Raw genomic sequence first — 21,485 nt, 5'->3', positions numbered from 1 at the left:
CAGGGGTGAGAAAGTGGCAGAAAAACCAGCCATATTTAATGCTCCAATGACTGGTAGGAGCCTTAGACAAATACATTTTCCTACGATGTTGTAAGGAATACTTGAGACTATATTAAAACAAGTGCAGGTGGATCTGGCACATAGGAAGTGCTACTAAATGCAGTTGACTCTTATTATTTGAAGTAGTTGCATTCCATAAAGTTGCCATGAACACTGAATTAGTGAGTACTGAACCACTGCTCCTAGGGAAATACAGGGTTAGGTTCTGCAGCCTCTGGTCATAACATTTTCATCAACTAATCTACACATAACCTTATTTTATGATATGTGTGTTTCTGTTTAAAACCTTTTTTTTTTTTTTTTTTGAGAAGGAGTCTCTGTCACCCAGGCTGGAGTGTAGTGGGGCGATCTTGGCTCACTGCAATCTCCGCCTCCTGAGTTCAAGCGATTCTCCTTCCCCAGCCTCCCAAGTAGCTGGGACTACAGGGACCCGCAACCATGTCCGGCTAATTTTTGTATTTTTAGCAGAGACAGGATTTCACCATGTTGATGAGGCTGGTCCCAAACTCCTGACCTTGTGATCCTCCTGCCTCAGCCTCCCAACGTGCTAAGATTACAGGCAGGAGCTACCGTGTCAAGCCTATTTAAAGACATTTATGTAATATAGATCGTTAGCTGAGTGTGGTGGCTCACACCTGTAATCCCAGCACTTTTGGAGGCCAAGGTGGGAGGATCGCTTGAGCTCAGGAGTTCAAGACCAGCCTGGGCAACATAGTGAGACCCCATCTCTACAAAAAAAATTGAAAAAATTAGCTGGGTGTAGTGGTATATACCTGTAGTCCCAAGTACTTGGGAAGGTGAGGTGGGAAGCTAGCCTAAGGCAGGAAGATTGAGGCTGTAATGAGCCATGATTGCATCACTGCACGCCAGACAGAGTGACAGAGTGAGACCCTGTACCAAAAAAGATATATATTTGAATATACACATATATAAGTGTGTATATATACACATATATAAATATATATACGTATATACATATGTGTATATATATTCATATGTGTATTACATATATATATATATATAAACAGTGCTGTAACTCATGCTTTAGTAAAGTTTATCTGACACATATATTTTCTCCGTAAGGCACATTATAGTTTCTCATGCATAGAAAGATAAGACAGCAGCTCAGCACTACCCTTAAGCACTGTTTTTATTATTTATTTATTATTACTATTTTTTTAGATGGAGTTTTACTCTGTCGCCCAGGCTGGAGTGCAGTGGTGTGATCTCAGCTCACTGCAACCTCTGCCTCCTGAGTTCAAGTGATTCTCCTGCCTCAGCCTCCAGAGTAGCTGGGATTACAGTCACGTGCCACCACACCCAGCTAATTTTTTTGTGTTTTTAGTAGAGACGGGGTTTCACTGTTTTAGCCAGGATGGTCTCGATCTCCTGACCTTGTGATCTGCCTTCCTGGGCCTCCCAGAGTGCTAGAATTACAGGAGTGAGCCACCTCACCCTGCCTATTTATTTATTTTTAATTGCTAAATGAGTTACTGGTTTTTATTCTACATTAATTAAGAGACATTTGGTATCTAAAATTAAGCTCTGAAAATGACATAAAGTGAGAAGCAATATATAAAAGAGACATACAGATGCATATTTTTGAAGAGGTGAAACACTCCTATTCTTAGTAATACGGTGCTTTTAAGAACAGGGTAAAACAATTTGTTGAATCTGGAAATTCTGCATGGGATAATTAATACAGCAATGAAAATTTTCTGCTACTGTTCACATATGAATTCCCTGCAAAGCTTTTGTGGTTTTTGAACAGTAGTTATCATACTTTCAAATGAGCAGCATAATTCTGGAGGCTTGGAAGTCCAATAGCAATCAGCCCACATACGGTGATGGTCTTCATGAGTTCTGCAGTCTGAGAGGTTCACAATTAAGGCACCAGTAGGATTGATTATTTGGTGAGGGATGTTCTCTGCTTCCTTCCAATATGTCACCTTGTTGCTGTGTTATCCAGAGGGGAGATGGGAGGAACACTGTGTCTTCATATAGCAGAAAGTGGAAGGGCAAGAGCAAGGGCTTCTTTTTTTTCTTTTTAGATAGTCTCACTCTGTCGCCCAGGCTGGAGTGCAGTGGCACAATCTTGGTTCACTAAAACCTCCGCTTCCTGGGCTCAAGCAATTCTCTGCCTCAGCCTCCCAAGTAGCTGGGATTGATGCACACCACCACGCCCAGCTAATTTTTGTGTTTTTAGTAGAGACGGGGTTTCACCATGTTGGCCAGGCTGGTCTTGAACTCCTGACCTCAGGTGATCCGCCCGCCTTAGCCTCCCAAAGTGCTGGGATTACAGGTGTGAGCCAACGAGCTAGCAAGGGCTATTTTAAATAGTAAAACCACCAACAAAGAGCACAAAAATGCAAAAACTGTGGCACTAAATATACCACCAAAAGGACAATTGTTGACAGTCTGTGAGCTCAAAGATGCAGCACATTGCTTTGTTCCACCTCAAAGGGGAACAATTAGCAACTCATGCACATTGGGTGACTCAAATTTTTGTTGTGTGTGTGTGTGTGTGTGTGTGTGTAAAGACAGGGTCTTGCCATGTTGCGCAGGCTGATCTCGAACTCCTGGGTGCAAGCAATCCTCCTACCTCAGCCTCCCAAATTGCTGGGATTACAGGAATGAGCCACTCACTGATCCCGGCTGGGTGACTCAAATTTTTCACCACTTTGCTCGTGTTCGTAATGACTGTGAAAGCACTATGAGTCTTGATTTTGGGGTCACAAATACAAATACATTTTGGCATGTAGGCAAATTTATAAATTCAGAATCCACAAATAATAAATATCAACTATGTTATGACATAGGTGATTGGAGTACTTGATGATTAGGAAAATTTTTCTCCTCTCATTTTCTTTTCTTTTCTTTTTGAGGTGGAATTTTGCTCTTGTTACCCAGGCTGGAGTGCAATGGCACGATCTCAGCTCACTGCAATCTCCGCTTCCCAGGTTCAACTGATTCTCCCTCAGCCTCCCGAGTACCTGGGATTACAGGCACATGCCACCACGTCTGGCTAATTTTTGTATTTTTAGTAGAGACAGCGTTTCTCCATGTTGGTCAGGCTGGTCTTGAACTCCTGACCTCAGGTGATCCACCTGCCTCAGCCTCCCAAAGTACTGGGATTAAGGTGTGAGCCACTGCACTCGACCTCTTTTCTTTTCTTTCTTTCTTTCTTTTCTTTTCTTTTTTTTTTTTTTTTTTTTTGAGACAGGGCCTGGCTCTGTCAACCAGGCTGGAGTGCAGTGATGCAATCTCAGCTTACTTCAACCTCTGCCTCTGAAGTTCAAGCGATCCTCCTGCCTCAGCCTCCTGAGTAGCTGGGACTACAGGCACACATCAACATGCCCGACTAATTTTTCTATTTTTGGAAGAGACAGGGTTTTGCCACACTATCCAGGCTGGTCTCAAACTCCTGAGCTCAAGCAATCTGCCCACCTTGGTTTTCCAAAGTGCTGGGATTAGAGGTGTGAGCCACCTCGCCCAGCCACTTCCTTTTACATACTTTATTTCTTTGGAGAACCATGAGGTAGGCAAGATAGATAACCTGATTCCCATTTTATAGATGGTGAGGATGACAAGACTGCTGAGTGGCAGAGATAAGCCACTTGAAGTGGAGAAAACCACTTGTCTACCACAAGTGGTTTTAATTCTAGTTACTACAAAATATAATTATTCAAGCCTACCCACAGTTATGAGCATTGAAATTCTCACATTTCCAGTCATCTAGATATGTAAAGAAGGACATTTTGTTAATTCAGTTATTTATATCAGTATGGACTCATGGATATGCATTTTATTCTACGGGTTATGGAATCCGTTACTATTGTTAATGGTTTTCTTGCTCAAACTGCTTCAGCTTTAACCATCGGGAGCTCTTTCAGGTTGGTTTCTGTGTCCTTCAATGAGCTCCCATACGTTTTTGAGCACTTTTTCTCTTTCTGCCACCATAAGCTCTTGTGTTTCCCCTTCCCAGCACTGAAATCAACCACTTCTCCAAGAAACCTTGGTTCCTGTTATTGAAGAATGCTATTTAAAAGCGAAATCTGTGGTGCAATGGATAAGAGAAATAATCCAATCATACATTGCTTGCAAGAAATCCACCTTGGAAGCTGGTAAATACACTTATAGACCAAAGGTAGAAAGAGGGTGGAAAAAGGTATTCTATGCAAATGGAAACCAAAAGTGAGCAGGAGTATCTACACTTAGATAAAACAGACTTTAAATCAACAGCATTAAAAAAGAAGATAAAGATCGTTATATAATGATAAAGGGATCAATTCAACAAGATGATATGACAATCCTAAATATATATGCACCCAACACTGGAGCGCCCAGATTCATCAGACAAATAGTACTTGACCTAAAACAAGAGATATACAGGAATACAATAATAGTGGGGGACTTCAGCACCCCACTGACACACTAGACAGATCATCGAGAATGAAGACCTAGAAAGAAGCACTGGCTTTAAATTGGACTTTAGACAAATGGACCTAAGAGACATTTACAGAACATTCTACCCAACAACGATAGAATATACATTCTTCTCATTGGCACACAGAACATTCTCCAAGATAGACCTTATGTTAGGCCACAAAACAGGTCTTAATAAACTTATTTTTAGTTTTAATTTTTTTAAGAGATGGGGTCCTGCTTGTTTTCCAGGCACACTCTTGGCTCACTGCAGCCACGACCTCCCGGGCTTAAACCCAAATTGCCAAAGTAATCCTGAGCAAAAAGAACAAAGCTGGAGGTATCATATTATTTGACTTCAAATTATGCTACAAGGCTATAGTAACCAAAACAGCATGGTACTGGTATAAAAATAGACACCTATCTAATTGTAGAAGGGTTAAAAAAAAAATAAGACATATAGATCAATGGAACAGAATAGGAAATCCAGAAAAAAAAGCCACATCCTACAGCCAACTGATCTTTGCAAAGCTGACAAAAATTTACACTGGGGAAAGACTCTACTCAATAAATAGTGCTAGGAAAATTGGATAACCATATGCTAAAGAATGAAACTGGACCCATACCTCTTACTGTATACAAAAATTAACTCAAGATGGATTAAAAGCTTAAATGTGAGACCTGAAACTGCAAAAACGCTAGAAGAAAATCTAGGAAAAATTCTTCTGGATATTGGCCTAAGCAAATAATTCATGAGTAAGAACACAAAAGAAAATGCAATAAAAACAAAAATAGACAAATGAGACTTAATTAAATGAAAAAGCTTCACACAGCAAAGATATAATCAACAGAGTGAACATACAACCTACAGAATGGGAGAAAATATTTGCAGGCTGGGCATAGTGGCTCATGTGTATAATCCCAGAACTTTGGGAGGCTGAGGTGGGATAATCGCTTGAGCCCAGAAGTCCAAGACCAACCTGGCCAACATAGCAAGACCCCATTTCTACAAAAAAGTAAAATAAAAAAATTAGCAAGGCATGGTAGCATTCACTGGTGGTCCCAGCTACTCTGGAGGCTAGGGTGGGAGGATAATTTTTGTCTTAGAGTTTGAGGCTACAGTGAGCTATGATCATGCCACTGCACTCCATGCATTCCAGCCTGGGTGACAGAATGAGATCCTGAAAAAAAAAAAAAAGGAAGGAAGGGCCGAAGGAAGGAAGGAAGGAAATGTTTGCAATGTATGCATCCAACAGAGGACTAACATCCAGAATCTACAAGGAACTCAAACAATACAACAAGAAAAAGACAAATAACCCCGTTTAAATGTGGGCAAAAGACATGAACAGATACCTTTTAAAGAAGACATACAAATGGCCAACAAGATATGAAAAAATGCTCAACATCACTAATCATCAGAGAGATGCAAATTAAAACCATAATGAGGTATCACCTTATACCAGTCAAAATGGCTGTTACACATATTATACATATAATATATATGCAAATAAAATGTACATACTGTGGAATACTACTTAGCTATAAAAAAAAAACGAAATTATGTCTCTTGCAGCAACATAGATGGAACTGGAGGCCATTATCTGAAGTGGAGTACTCAGAAACAAAACATCCTGCCAGGCGCAGTGGCTCATGGCTGTAATCCCAGCACTTTGAGAGGCCGAGGTAGGCGGATCACTTGAGGTCAGGAGTTCGAGAACAGCCTGGCCAACATGGTGAAACCCCATCTCTACTAAAAATACAAAAATTAGTGGGATGTGGTGACACACTATTCGGGAGGCTGAGGCAGGAGAATGACTTGAACCTGGGAGGTGGAGGCTGCAGTGAGCCAAGATTGCGCCACTGCACTCCAGCTTGGGCAACAGAGTTAGACTCCATCTGAAAAAAAAAAAAGGAACAAAAAGTCAAATATCCACATGTTCTCATTTATAAGGAGGATCTAAATAATGCATACACATGGACACAGAGAGTGGAATAACAGACGCTGGAAACTTGGAAAGGTAGGAGGGTGGGAGGAGGGTGAGGGATAAGAAATTACCTAATGGGTATAATGTACACTATTTGGGCAATGGTCACGCTTAAAGCCCAGCTGTTCAATATATCCATATAACAAATATGAACTTGTACCTCCTAAATCTATGTTTTAAAAAACCTGAGCTCTAGATGTGCTCAATTGCTCTGCGGATATCATTGCTTCTATGCCCTCTCAGTTGTCAGAGCTAGGAAAGATATGTATACATACGAATCCATGCATAAACCCAGAAATATTTACTTCTGTATCTATTTTATGATACCAGCTAAGGAGAATTATATGAAGGTTGTTCCTCTGTCTTTACAACCTAGTATATAATAGGTTTACATAAATATTTGCTGAATTGAATTAAATTAATTAGAAAATTAGAGGAATGAAGTGATGTGGAAATGTATTTGAGGATTGAAAGAGAGAGCAAGATAAATGGATCTTTGACAGCTGGTGACACTGGAGGGTTCTGGTCTTGGATTCAGAAATCAAGGTTCAAAAACCAGTTCTTGCCACTGAGCCTCAGGACCTTGAATAAGTTGCTTAACCTCAATAGGCCCAAGTTTCCCATCTATAAGAAGGAATAACTGGGCCAAGTGATCCTTAAGATTCCTTTCAGCTTGGGAACATGAATCTGATTACATTGCTTACTCGCTTAAAGCATTGTTTTTTTTTTTTTTTGAAATGGAGTCTCACTGTGTCACCCAGGCTGGAGTGCAATAGCGCAATCTTGGCTCACTCCAACCTCTGCCTCCTGGGTTCAAGTGATTCTCCTGCCTCAGCCTCCTGAGTAGTTGGGATTACAGGTACCTGCCACCACACCCAGCTAATTTTTGTATTTTGTTAGAGACAGGGTTTCTCCATGTTGACCAGAATAGTCTGGAACTCCTGACCTCAAGTGATCCACCCTCCTCAGTCTCCCAAAGTACTGAGATTACAGGCATGAGCCACTGCACCTGGCTAAAACATCTTTTAAAGGCAGGTAGTTTTCTTTATTTTTCCCCCAAAGCCATAGTAATAAAGATAATTTACAGTATAGTTTGTGGTGAGGGTATGTAAACACATATGTATATACATATATGAACACATAGACACGTGCATATATGTGCATATGTGTATTAGGGATTGTTTTGAGATAATGTAACAGAAATGTAACTGTGCCTTAAATAAGGTAGAAATTAACTTCTCTTTCACATAACTTGACTTCTCTTTTACAGCCTAGGGCTGAGCTTTTCAGAGCTCAAACACCCTCAATACACAGCTTCCAACTCCAGGCCCAAGGTGGCTGCTCCAGTTCCTACCAACATGTCTACATCCCAGCCAGTGGGAGGAGAAAAAGAGATAAAGTAGTGCACAACCATTTGTTTTAGGAGTGTGACCTAGAAGTGACACATACCACTTCTGCTCACATCCCATTGGTCAGAACTTAGTCACATTTCTACACCTGACTGCAGAGGACGCTGGAGAATGTAGTCTCTAACTGGGAAGCTAGTGTGCCAACAGACACTCAGGGATTTGATTCTTAAGATAAAGAACAGGAGAATGGATTGATGGAAAACTTGCAGCCTCTATTACGATATATAAAATGGAAGCATTTTTACAGGATGGCACTTACTCTTTGTGTGTATGTGTGTAACAGATCAATTTTTTTTTTTTGAGGTAGAGTCTTGCTGTGTCACCAGGCTGCAGTGCAGTGGTGTGATCTCGGCTCACTGTAACCTGTGCCTCCCGGGTTCAAGCAATTCTCCTGCCTCCGCCTCCTGAGTAGCTGGGACTACAGGCACGAGCCACCACGCCTGTCTAATTTTTTGTATTTTTTTTTTTTTTTTTTTTTTTTTTTTTTTTTGAGGCGGAGTTTCGCTCGTTACCCAGGCTGGAGTGCAATGGCGCGATCTCGGCTCACCGCAACCTCCGCCTCCTGGGTTCAGGCAATTCTCCTGCCTCAGCCTCCTGAGTAGCTGGGATTACAGGCACGCGCCACTATGCCCAGCTAATTTTTTGTATTAGTAGAGACGGGGTTTCACCATGTTGACCAGGACGGTCTCGATCTCTTGACCTCGTGATCCACCCGTCTCGGCCTCCCAAAGTGCTGGGATTACAGGCTTGAGCCACCGCGCCCGGCCTTAATTTTTTGTATTTTTAGTAGAGATAGGGTTTCAGCGTGATGGCCAGGATGGTCTCGATCTCCTGACCTCGTGATCCGCCCTCCTTGGCCTCCCAAAGTACTAAGGTTGTAGCCATGAGCCACTACGCCTGGCCAACAGATCAGTTTTAATCCTAGCACCTGAAGCTATACAGGGTATGCTCTATAAACTTCATGGGACTGTTGTAGACACTTGATAAAGTGACAACTGTGCAATACCACTTAGCATCTAAAAATCAGGAACATACTATTGAATTGCTTAAACACAATCCACAGAATTAAAAACAAAATCAGATTTAATTCTCCATTAAACGCTTACACTTAAAACTTGATAGAACAATCAATATCTAGCAGGGACTATTGAAAGCGATTTCAGAGTCTCATCCTGTTGTACTCTATTGGGAAGGTTTCTTGAGTAGACACGTGACCGGCCAAAAATGGGTATAGCAAAGACCAGACCAGCAAGTAAAAGTTCTACCACAGTTTCTGTAGTTTCTACTTGTTTTCCTTTGTCAGATAAAAGTCAGCAGCTAGAAGTAAATGCTTATCTTTGCAAATACACAAGGTATGCTATGAAAGCATATCTGCTTACAAACATATAAAAATACTTGTTAACTAGTTTGATTAAAAAAAAGTATAAAAGTATATAGCAAAAACCTTAATCATCTCTGACTCCAGAAAGCTCAATTCCATATTTATATTACATCAAACAAAAACTGTTTTGGTTTTTGAAAGCGATTTTAGAGTTTCATCCTGTTGTACTCTATTGGGAAGGTTTCTTGAGTAGACATGTGACTGGCCAAAGATGGGTACCAACCACAAGACCAGACCAGCAAGGAAAAGTCCTACCACAGCTTCTGTAGTTTTCACTTGTCTTTCTTTGTCAGTTAAAGGTGAACAGTGAGAATTAAATGCTTATCTTTATATATACACAAGGTATGCTGTGAAAGCATATCTGCCTACAAACATAAAAATACTTGTTAACTAATTTGATTTAAAAAAGTATAAAAGTATATAGAAAAAACATTAATCATCTCTGACCCAGAAAGCTCAATTCCATATTTTATATTACATAAAACAAAAACAGTTTTAGTTTTTTGAATCCCTTATTCAGAAATACTTGAAAAGGAAGACAGAAATTATTCATTTTTACCCTTAGCGTGGCTGTGAAAAAAAGAGTTTTAAAAAATCAAGGGCCAGAAGCAGCAGGCAAGTCGAGTGTCCTTTCACATGGATCTGAGCGACCATGGTGGCCTGGGTGTGGCCGCTGATGAGGTTCCTCATCAAGGGAAGTGTGGCTGGAGGCACCATCTACCAGGAGCTGCTGAGGCCCAGTGACAAGAGCTGGGTAGCCCTATAAAAAGCTGGGCAGGTGGTCCCTCCCGCCATGTACCAGCTCAGCCGGTACCTCGTCAGCAGACAGGCCTACAGATACCCCAGCTCCCAGCCCCTCCAAAGATTCACTTTACCATCCGTGACTCCTGGAATGCAGGCATCATCAAGGTGATGTCAGCTCTGTCAGTGGCCCCTTCCATGGCCCGCGAGTACTCCAAGGAGGGCTGGGAGTAGGTGAAGGCACGCACCATGTAGCAAGTCAACAGGGGCCGCCTGCCCCGGCCAGAACCGCCAGGTCTGCCACCGACCTGAAGACTCCAGACTGGGACCCCACTCGGAGGGCAGCTCCCAGCCCTGCCAGCCCAATAAAGGACTTCCGAAGTGAAAAAAAAAATCAAGTACACTGAAATGTCTAAGTCCTGAATGAGTCCAAATATTTGACCACGTAGAATATTATCATCTTCAAGAGCAGGAGCAATAACACAGGCTTTTATGAGCAGTTTTTAATCCATAAAGTCAATAAGCATTTTGGTATTTTGGCCACCAGAAAACAGAAGCTGCAATATCAGTCAAGATCTGAGATGTTTCACTTTTGTAGATTCAAGTCAGTGTATTTAAGGTTAACAAAGGCTGACATTGAAAATTTTAAAGATAGGCAAAAATTCACATTAAAAAAAAATCCCTGTATTTCTATTTAGAGTAACAGTAGGCAGTATGATTCCAAAAGTTAAAAATTATTTCACAACCTGTGGCTTCAGCTTGGCAAACAGCTTAGATTCCAAAACTGATTCATCTCTATTAACATGGAAGCACTTAAAAAAAGAGCGTGTCTGTGTATATAGACACATATTTTAAAGGAATCAGATAATCTCTGAAGCAGCCTTAGTGTTTCCTTTAAATTTGTCTGGAAGTGACCATTGTATTAGCTTCACGGAAAGGACTAGCCAGCTTCTTGGTTTAAGGCTAACATGGTGATCATTTGTCTAAGGCTAGAAAGGCACCAAACAAGATGTAAACTGAGGAGAGGAGGAGAAGATGAGGGCTTTTCCTGGCAGTTGGTAGCTAAGATGGAAAGGATTCTAGAAAATGACACAATGGCAGCCTTTCTTGCCTTTTTCTGATGAAGGAAGACATTCCTGCTCTTGAAATTTCCTGATAAGCCGGACAAGTTCATGGAAAGCTTGATCTACATTCATCCCAATCTTTGCTGATGCCTCCATGTATGTTACCTTAAGTTGCCGCGCTAACTGCTGTCCTTCTTCCTGTGTTACCTGTCTTTGATGATCCAGATCTGCTTTATTGCCAATTAAAATCATTGGAAACTCATCACGACCCTTTACTCTGAGAATCTGTCTTTGAAACTTATAGATTTCTTCAAAACTGCCTCTATTTGTGACTGAAAAGACCAACAGGAAGCCCTCGCCAGTCCTCATACATTGTTCTCTCATGGCTCCAAACTCTTCTTGTCCTGCTGTATCCAAAATATCTAGCCGTGCTGCTCTGTCATCTATCACACACTGCTTTGTGTAAGAATCTTCAATGGTTGGATCATAATCCTTTACAAAATAGGACTGGTTGAACTGGATGATGAGCGCCGACTTGCCCACGCCGCCCCCGCCGACCACCACGAGCAGGTACTTCTCCTGGCCGGAGCCGTCCCGCCAGCCGGCCGCTGCCATGGGGACGCCGCAGAGCGCAGCCTGATCGCGCCGAGCCGCCGCTGCCTCCCGCCCTAGGCCCGGCTCCTGGGACGTGTGCGGCCGGCGGGCAGCGGGCGAGCGGCCGGGCGGGGGTCCCGGGTCCCGGGAGGTGTCGGGAGGGCAGGTCCGCGCAGCAGCGCGGCGCCAGGAGCTGGCTGGGTACCGTCCGAGGCGCGGAGAAGCGGGGTGACGGCACGGGGCCAGGGGCGGCAGCGGCCGGGGGGGCGCGCTCCTCTACGCGTCTCCGCAGCGCCTCAGCACTTACTCTTAATACCAGCTTTTTTCTTTCTTTTTTTTTTTTGAGACAGAGTCTTGCTATGTCACCAGGGGGAGGGCGGTGGCGCAATCTCGGCTCACTGCAACCTCCACCTCCCGGGTTCAAGCAATTCTGCCTCAGTCTCCCGGGTATCTGGGATTACAAGCACCTGCCACCATGCCCAGCTAATTTTTATATTTTTGGGAGAGACAGGGTTTCACCGCGTTGGCCAGGATGCTCTCGATCTCTTGACCTCGTGATCCGCCCACCTCGGCCTCCCAAAGTGCTGGGATTACAGGCCTGAGCCACGTGCCCAGCCAGCATCTTTATTTTATTCCAGTCTAGTCTGTCCCATTGGATTCCTTTTTGACCTGCTGAACTGATTTCACAATATTCTAATGGATGAATTACAACCCTTACCACTGCCCCAGAGAAAAGTGCAAACTTAGCACAGTAGGATTTGCTTGGGGGATGAGAAGTGGCGGGTGGTGGAGGGGAGTCCTCTTCAAGACGTGGCAGCTGCTCACTCTCCAGCCTCCCCTCCAGCTGCTACCCACTAGCACTGCCGCAACCCCACTGAGCTCCCGATTCCAGCAACACACCATGCCATTCCACGCCACCTTGTCTTTGCACTTGCTGTGCCCTCCAACTGGAATGCCTTCTGCCCAAGTTCTGACCCTTGGCCTTCCACCCCACAACCATTGGCCTTGCAAACCATCTTCATTCCTTTTTCTGTTTTTTCTTTCTTTCTTTTTTTTTTTTTAGACAGAGTCTCTTACTGTTGCCCTGGCTGGAGTGCAATGGTGTGATCTCGGCTCACTGCAACCTCTCTGCCTCCTGGTTCACTCGATTCTCCTGCCTCAGCTTCCTGAGTAGCAGGGACTACAGGCGTGGGCCACCACACCTGGCTAATCTTTTGTGTGTTTTTGGTAGAGACAGGGTTTCACTATGTTGGCCAGACTGGTCTCGAACTCCTGACCTCATGATCCTCCCACCTCAGCCTCACAAAGTACTGGGATTACAGGTGTTAGCCACTGTGCTCAGTGACCATCTTCATTTTTCAAAACCCAGCTTGTGTGTCACCTCTCCAAAGAAGGCTTTCTTACAAGTAAGTCACTTACAAAGAGTTAATCTACCCCTTGATACCCCCAAACCCCTTATTGATTGGTATCGCAATTAATGTACTTAGCTGTCAGCTTCCCCTCCTACCCCATGAGCACCTCAAGGGGAGGAACACAGGGCCTCAGTTTCCTTATATGTAAAATAGGAAAAACAGTATGATTTTTTATTGTTTACACTCAATCAGTGTTTGTTCTGATGGCTTATCTACGTATTTCTCTCCACTAAACGGTAAGCACCTGGAGGGAAAATCTCCCTCAGTGCTTTTTGTCCAAGTCTTGCTCACAGTAGCACTCCGTAAATGTTGACTTTAGTTGGCAAGTCACCTGGAAATGCAGACCAGTATCACCTCCATACCTGGCTAGTCTATAGAATTGTAATAATGAACAGGTCATTGAACATCTAGCCAAGTGTAACCTACTCAGAAATAGATGGCCTGAGAAAATCAAGCCTGCCACATCTCCTTAAACTATTTGAGGCCAGGCACAGTAACTCATGCCTGTGATCCCAGCACTTTGGGAGGCTGAGTGGGGAGGATCACTTAAGGCCAGGAGTTCAAGGCCAGCCTGAGCAGCAAAGCAAGACCTTATCTCTACAAAAAATAAAAACTAGCTAGGCATGGTGGTGTGCGGCTGTAGTTCCAGCTACTTGGGAGGCTGAGGCAGGAGGATTGCTTGAGCCCAGAAGTGTGAGGCTGCAGTAAGCTGTGACACCACTGCATTCCAGCCTGGGTAACAGAGAAAGATCCTATCTCTAAAAAAATAAAAATTATTTGAGCAATTCAACAAACATGGCAAATATAAACTTGTAGACTGATGTTTATTAAGACTGCCAGCCGGGTGCGGTAGCCCTGCCCAGTCCCTGGCTTTCTGACTGTTCTTTCAACACTCCAGACTTGCTCGCCCTCCTTGGAACTTTGCACTTGCTTTCCTCTTTGCTTCGAGTGCCCTTCCCACAGATCTTCTCTGTCCTGTTAAGCATCACCTCCCCAGAGAGACAACCTTTGTCCAAAGGTCTCCTGGCTGCCCGCCTCCATTGAGTCATGAGCCTATTCCTGAACCAGTCAATCATGAGAGGATAGAATTACTAGGACTGGCAAAGTCTTGTTATTTGGAACCAAACTCCCTATTATATTACCCCATCTTATTATCTTCACAGCACCGATCACAGCTGAGATTATTATATAGATGTGTATATTTTGTTGTTTATCATTGGTCTTCCCTCCTCAGAATGTAAGTTTTGTGAGAGTAGGAATTTATCTGTTTTCTTCACCTTTGTCACTCCAATATCGAGAACAGGACCTAATATATTTAGTATGAACTCAATAAAGATTTGTTGAATGAATCACTGACGAATAAAGATAAGATAGCACTTTGGACTTCCTCTCTTACCTGATTTATCATGTAGTACTTTAATGATTTCCTGACACGCTACCTTCTTGATTCAGGGCCAAGACTGCATTCTGCTTTTAATTTTTGCCTCACTTAGCAGAATGCCTGGCATATAGTTGATAAGCACGTTTGGATGAATGAATAAATTTTGATGAATGAAAGAAGGTGTGAATGCATGTGTTTAGGAAACATAGGTGTGCTCCAGATGTCAGAAAGTGGAGAATTGTGGATGGTTATTGTACAAAGGTGATCAAATGCTAAATAAAATAATCCCAATCAGGCCAAAAAATGCAAGGGCTCCTCAGATCAAAGGGTGGGGTAGATGGGGTCAGGCTGAGGTCCAGGTAGCAGGGAGGATGCTGGAGAGGAAGATGCGAGGGGCTGGGAAATCCTTGAAAGGAACTGCAAAATGTTTATTTGCTGAATTGAGAGGACTCCTAATTGCTTGGGCACTTTTTCTTTTTCTTTTTTATTTTTATTTTTTGTTGTTGTTGTTTTTTTTTAAGAGACGGGGTCTCACTACACTGCCCTGTAGTGACCAGCTCAGGCTGGTCTTGAGCTCCTGGGCTCAAGCGATCCTCCTGCCTTGGCACCCCCAAAATGTGGGGATGACAGGCACGAGCCACTGTGCCCAGCCACTGGGACACTTTTACAACTACTTTCTCCCAATGACTCTGAAAGGAATCCTTTATTTTCCCGGAAACTCCATTTGAGGAACAGGCTGACTTCAAGTCCATTCTCTATCACATCATTCATAAAACATATCTTGTCAGTGCCACACTGTCAGGGGAAGAGAAAGCAAACATACATTTTAAATAAGATGCCTTTCATGGGATACATTTCTGAAGAGAAGAGGCAGCCTTGGTAGGAGGCAGAAGGAGATTTTAAAAACGTGTAAAGTCTGAATAAAATTTTGAGTTTTAAATATCTTTAAAAATATGTAAGTTATTTCTGATAATCGCCAAGTAATTATTTCTTTTTAAGCCCTTCCAGTACAGAAGATATCAAGTAATTTTTTTTTTTTTTTTGAGAGGGAATCTCGCTCTGTTGCCAGACTGGAGTGCAGTGGCGCAATCTCGGCTCACTGCAACCTCTGACTCCTGGGTTCAGGTGACAGTCTTTTACATATACACAAACACACACACACATATACAAACACAGACATACAAACACACATACACACATACATAACATACACAAATATACATATTCACAAACATAAAACAGATACACAAACACACACATACACAACATACACAAATACAAACACACACAAACCCAGATATACAAACATACACACAGACACAACAGACACAAATGCATACATTCACACACACCATCACAGATGCACAGGCGCACACAATCGTACACCAAACACACATGCATAAAACCCTTGTTTCCTAGCAAACTAACACAGGAACAGAAAAAAAAATACTGCACGTTCTCCCTTACGAGTGGGAGCTAAACACTGAGTACATATGGACACGAAGAAGGGGACGACAGACATTGGGGCCTGCTACAGGGTGGAAGGTGGGAGGAGGGCGAGGATTACAAAACTGTGGAATCTGGCCAGGCGCCATGGCTCACAGCTGTAATCCCAGCACTTTGGGAGGCCAAGGCAGGTGAATCACTTGAGGTCAGGAGTTTGAGACCCACCTGGCCAACAGTAGTGATGAAACCCCATCACTACTAAAAATACAAAAACTAGTGGGGTATGGTGGTGCATGCCTGTAATCCCAGCTACTTGGGAGACTGAGGCAGGAGAACCACTTGAGCCCAGGGGGCGGAGGTTGCAGTGAACTGAGATCATGCCACTGCACTCCAGCCTGGACCACAGAGTGAGACCCTCTCTGAAAAACAAAAACAAACAAACAAACACAAACTGTGGAATCCTAGCACTTTGGGAGGCTGAGGTGGGAGGATCACTTGAGCTCAGTTTAAAACCAGTGAGACCTTGTCACTACAAAAAAGAAGAAAAAAAACTGCCTGTTAAGTACTATGCTTTTTTTTTTTGAGACGGAATTTTGCTCTTTCCTCCCAGGCTGGAGTGCAGTGGCATGATCTCAGCTCACTGCAACCTCCGCTTCCCAGGTTCAAGCGATTCTCCTGCCTCCGGAGTAGCTGGGATTATAGGCACCTGCCACCACGCCCAGCTAATTTTGTATTTTTGGTAGAGACAGGGTTTTACCACGTTGGTTGGGATGGTCTCGAACTCCTAACGTCAGTTGATCCACCCTCCTCAGATTCCCAAAGGAGTACTATGCTTATTACCCGGGTGACTGACTAATCTGTACACCAAACCCCCATGACATGCAACTTACCTATATAAGAAATCTGCGCATGTGCCCTTGAATCTAAAATAAAATTAAAAATAAATAAATAATAAAAGAGGGGTAAACGAAACAAAAAAATTCCTTGTTAATGAAACAAAATATGACCAGAGGCATTTGTAAAAACGATCTCCCAGGGAATAAAATCATAAGTTATTTGTGGGGAAAAAGTAAGCATTTAAATGAGTTCCTCTTTTACCAATAGTGAGAGGATGAAGTGGGAGGGAGGCTGGGAGCGCTTCCCTGCGCACCTTCCTGTGTGTCTGGGAGTCAAGGTCTCAGTCCTTATCTCCAGCCTCCTCTGGGGCTGGTTCCCAGGACCCTTCGTAAAACCCTTGCTGGGTGGAGACAGTGATGCAGAGGGGTGGAGGGAAAAGCAAAGCTTTAGTCCATGTGTACAGACCAACAGTCTGAAGAGACTGAGGAGGCCAGACACAGTGGCTCACGCCTGTAATCCTAATACTTTGGGAGGCCGAGCCCAGAGGATCACAGGAGCCCAGGAGTTCAAGACCAGCCCAGGCAACATAGCGAAACCCTGTCTCTACAAAAAAATGCAAAAATTAGCCAGGCATGGTGGCATGCACCTGTAATCCCAGCTACTCAGGAGGCTGAGGCGGGAGGATCACTTGAGCCTGGCACCACTGTACTCCACCTGGATGACATAGCAAACACATTTAAAAGATTAACTAAAAAAAAAAAAAAAAAAATACACTGAGGCCGGGCGCGGTGGCTCACGCCTGTAATCCCAGCACTTTGGGAGGCCAAGGCGGGTGGATCACGAGGTCAAGAGATGGAGTCCATCCTGGCCAACATGGTGAAACCCCGTCTTTAAAAAGAAAAAATAATAGGGCTGGGCGCAGTGGCTCAAGCCTGTAATCCCAGCACTTTGGGAGGCTGAGGCGGGTGGATCACGAGGTCAAGAGATCGAGACCATCCTGGTCAACATGGTGAAACCCCGTCTCTACTAAAAATACAAAAAAAAATTAGCTGGGCGTGGTGGTGTGTGCCTGTAATCCCAGCTACTCGGGAGGCTGAGGCAGGAGAATTGCCTGAAACCAGGAGGCGGAGGTTGCGGTGAGCCGAGATCGCGCCATTGCACTCCAGCCTGGGTAACAAGAGCGAAACTCCGTCTCAAAAAAAAAAAAAAAGAAAAAAAATACACTGAAGAAAGGTAGCAATCCATGTGGGGAGGACAAGGGGCAGGCCAGAGAAATGGAGAATGAAGGCTGCAAGGTGAAAAGAAGTAAACCTCATAGAAACATTTACACATCTAGAACCAGTGGGGAGAAACCGACAGGGAATAAAGTTTGTCCTCCGTGGAACACTATCTTTAGAAATGATTTGCAGCTAAAGGCAGCCGCTGTCAGGTGGGAAAGTTACTGAAGAAATATTTGGTGGTTAGACACCTAACAGCAGAGGCGTGGGAAAGGGGAGACCCTCTTATCTTTGGGGAAGTTCCATGCCTGTTTGCTTCCTCTTGACACTATCGCCCCTGCACATAGCCTCTCCTGTCACCTTAGGTGGAAATGGCTGAAAAGAGTTACAGCTCTGCTACCCCAGGGGTACCTGCACCTTCTCAGGCTCCCATCTTTTCTTTTCCTCCCTTCTTTCTTTTTTCTTTTCTTTCTTTCTTTTGAGACAGAATCTCACTGTCACCCAGGCTGGAGTGCAGTGGTGTGATCTTGGCTCAATGAAACGTTTGCCTCCCAGGCTCAAGCGATCCTCCCACTTCAGACTTTGAAGTAGTTGGGATACAGGCACAAACCACCATGTTCGGCTAATTTTAAATTTTTTGTTTGTTTGTTTGTTTGTTTTTTGAGACAGAGTTTCACTCTGTTTCCCAGGCTGGAGGGCAGTGGGGCGATTTCAGCCCACTGCAACCTCTGCCTCCTGGAGAATCAAGCGATTCTCCTGCCTCAGCCTCCTGAGTAGCTGGGACTACAGGCGCCTGCCACTACGCCCCACTAATTTTTGTATTTTAAGTAGAGATGGGGTTTCACCATATTGGCCAGGCTGGTCTCAAACTCCTGACCTTGTGATCTGCCCGCCTTGGCCTCCCAAAGTGCTGGGATTACAGGCATGAGCCACTGCTCCTGGCCTAATTTTCAAATTTTTTGTAGAGATGAGGTTTTACTATATTGCCCAGGCTGGTCTCGAACTCCTGAGCTCAAACCATCTTCCTGCCTCAGCTTCCCAAAGTGCTAGCATTACAGGCGTGAGCCACTGCACCTGGCCTTCCCCTGCTTTCTAAGGGCTAAATTATACTATGTTCTAGGACTTGGCTTAAAGGTTTTTCTCCTCCAGGAAGACTTCCCTGACTCTCTACCTCCGAGGCCTCCTCCTGTGGCCCCCAGTGCTTCCTCTAGCACCTACCGTCCTGGGTCCAAATGGCCCAAGTGGCTTGGCCCCTCACCACGCTGGGAGCCCCTTGGAATGTGGACTGTGTCTTGCTTCCGCGGGTATTCCCCAATTCCTAACTCAGAGTCTGCAACACAGTAACAAACTGTATGAAGAAAAGTAGAATGGAAGGCTGGGGAATCTTCACGGACTGAAAGTGTCAGGGGTGGGTGACAGCGCTTAGAGTGTTACTCTTCCCGGGGACACCTGCACTGTTGGAAAGACTAGTTTTTCACTTGGTGAGATGGAGCTGGGAGGGGAGGCGGTGCTTTTAGTGGCAGCAATTGGTGCAAGGGAACAGGACTGGGAAAAAAGGAAAGGAATAAGGGGCTGAAATAGTATCCTTTGTGGGTATTTCCCTACCTGTGTCTAGATTCTTCACCAGAGGCTGCAGAATTGAATGAGAGAAGAAAGGAATAGAAACAGGAGGCTGAAAGAGCAGTAAGAATTTGCCCCACAGGCCAGGTGTGGCGACTCACGCCTGTAATCTCAGCACTTTGGGAGGCCGAGACAGGCGGATCACGAGGTCAAGAGTTCGAGACCAGCTGGCCAACATGGTGAAACTCTGCCTCTACTAAAAATACAAAAATTAGCCCAGCGTGGTGGGTAACACATGTAGTCCCAGGTATTCAGGAGGCTGAGGCAGGAGAATTGCTTGAACTCGGGAAGCAGAGGTTGCACTGAGCCCCAGTGGTACCACTGCACTCCAGCCTGGGCAACAGAGACTCTGTCTCAAAAAACAAAAAAAACTGAGAGTCTATGTCTATTAATTCCACAAATCTTTATCAAGCACCTGCTACATACTGGGCATTGAACTAGGTGCTGGTAGAACATCAGTGGAGTAAACATGGTGCTCACATTTTTGGGGGGTGGTGGGAGAGGCACCTGTATACAGCAAGTCAGGTGATAGTGCACGTTAAGAAAAAATGTAGCAGAATAAGTGGGAAAGAGACACACAGGGTGGGGTAGACAGGCTGTTTCACACAGGTTGGTAGGGAAGGCCTCTCTGATGACCTTTGAGCAAGAGGGGAAGCTGGTGAATAGCTGGAGTAAGAATATTCCAGGCAGAAGGCATGGTGAGGGCAAAGGCCGTGAGGCTGGAGTGTGCTGGCTGTGTTAGGATCACCAAAAGGAGGCCAGCGTGGCTGCAGCAGACGGAGGCAGGGTGGACAAAGCGGTGACAGAGGAGATCAGAGGGTGGCAGGGGACTGGGTTATTTAGCAGCTGGCATGCCATGGTAAGGACTTGGGATTTCTACCCTGAGTGTGGTGGGGACCCCTGGCAGGTTAGGAGCGGAGTGGAGGAGGCAAATGATCTGACTCAGGCTTCGACAGGACGCCTCTGATGGCTGGGCGGAGAACTGACTGTAAAAGGAACACAGTGGCCTGGGGAGGCCAGTCAGGAGCTGCTATTGCAATAGCCTGGGCAAGAGACGGTGCTGGCCTGGGCCAGGGAGGTGGCAGGAGAGGTGATACCAAGTGGTTGGATCTGGATCCATATTGAAGGGTGGGCTGATGGGGAGTGTGGAGGGGTTAGATACAGGCTGAGAGGAAGAGAGGACCCAAGGATGCCTGCTGGGTCTTTAACTTGAGCAATGGAAGCGTAGAGGTGGCAAAGACTGGGCAAAGTTAGGGCGGGTGATGAGACAAAATCAGGAGTGTAGATTGGGATACACTCCTCAATTTTTTTTTTTTGAGATGCAGTTTTGCTCTTGTTGCCCAGGCTGGAGTGTAGTGGTGCAATCTTGACTCACTGTAACCTTCACCTCCCAGGTTCAAGTGATTCTCATGCCTCAGCCTCCTGAGTAACTGGGATTACAGGCACCCAACCATGCCCAGCTAATTTTTGTATTTTTAGTAGAGATGGGGTTTCACCATGTTGGCCAGTCTGGTCTTGAACTCCTGACCTCAGATGATCTGCCTGCCTTGGCCTCGAAAAGTACTGGAATTACAGGCGAGAGCTACCACGCCTGGCTACACTCCCAAATTTTAAGAAAATTAAAAAAAGAAATGTTTATATTAGTAGGATGTGGTGGCACGCCTGTATTCCCAGCTACTCAGAAGGCTGAGGTGAGAGGTTAGCTTGAGTGTAGAAGTTCAAGGCTGCAGTGAGCTAGGATTGCACCACTGCATTCCAGCCTGGGTGACACGGTGCAACTCTGTCTCTAAAAAGCAAATAAAAGCTGCTGGGTGTGGTGGCTCACACCTGTAATCCAAGCACTCTGGAGGCCAAGGTGAGCGGATCACCTGAGGTCGGGAGTTCAAGACCAGCCTGACGAACATGGTGAAACC

The 21,485-nt window shown here is 44.6% G+C and overlaps 1 protein-coding gene and 1 pseudogene across 1 annotated transcript; one reads left to right on the top strand and one right to left on the bottom strand.

Moving 5' to 3' along the window:
• Positions 1-332: 332 nt before the first annotated feature.
• LOC105725330 (ras-related protein R-Ras2-like) lies at positions 333-11,680 on the bottom strand. Its single transcript, XM_064361081.1, has 2 exons — positions 10,136-11,680; positions 333-6,381 (listed from the first exon to the last, which is right to left on the bottom strand). Exon 1 carries the CDS (start codon positions 11,678-11,680, stop codon positions 11,081-11,083), a length of 600 nt encoding a protein of 199 aa, XP_064217151.1. The 3' UTR covers positions 333-6,381; positions 10,136-11,080.
• On the top strand, positions 9,913-10,256 carry LOC135268283 (MICOS complex subunit MIC13-like; annotated as a pseudogene).
• Positions 11,681-21,485: the final 9,805 nt, after the last annotated feature.

The sequence above is a fragment of the Aotus nancymaae genome, unplaced genomic scaffold (genome assembly GCF_030222135.1).
Source record: "Aotus nancymaae isolate 86718 unplaced genomic scaffold, 86718_ANA_hifiasm-v0.15.2.pri h1tg000040l, whole genome shotgun sequence".
Classification (NCBI taxonomy): Eukaryota; Metazoa; Chordata; class Mammalia; order Primates; family Aotidae; genus Aotus; species Aotus nancymaae.
The sequence above is the reverse complement of the archived record's forward strand: the minus strand, read 5'-3'. Positions and strand labels throughout refer to the sequence as shown.

What these genes read in the sequence shown, in the direction of transcription:
- LOC105725330 (XM_064361081.1), bottom strand. Translation starts at nt 11,680, where the DNA reads ATGGCAGCGGCCGGCTGGCGGGACGGCTCCGGCCAGGAGAAGTACCTG.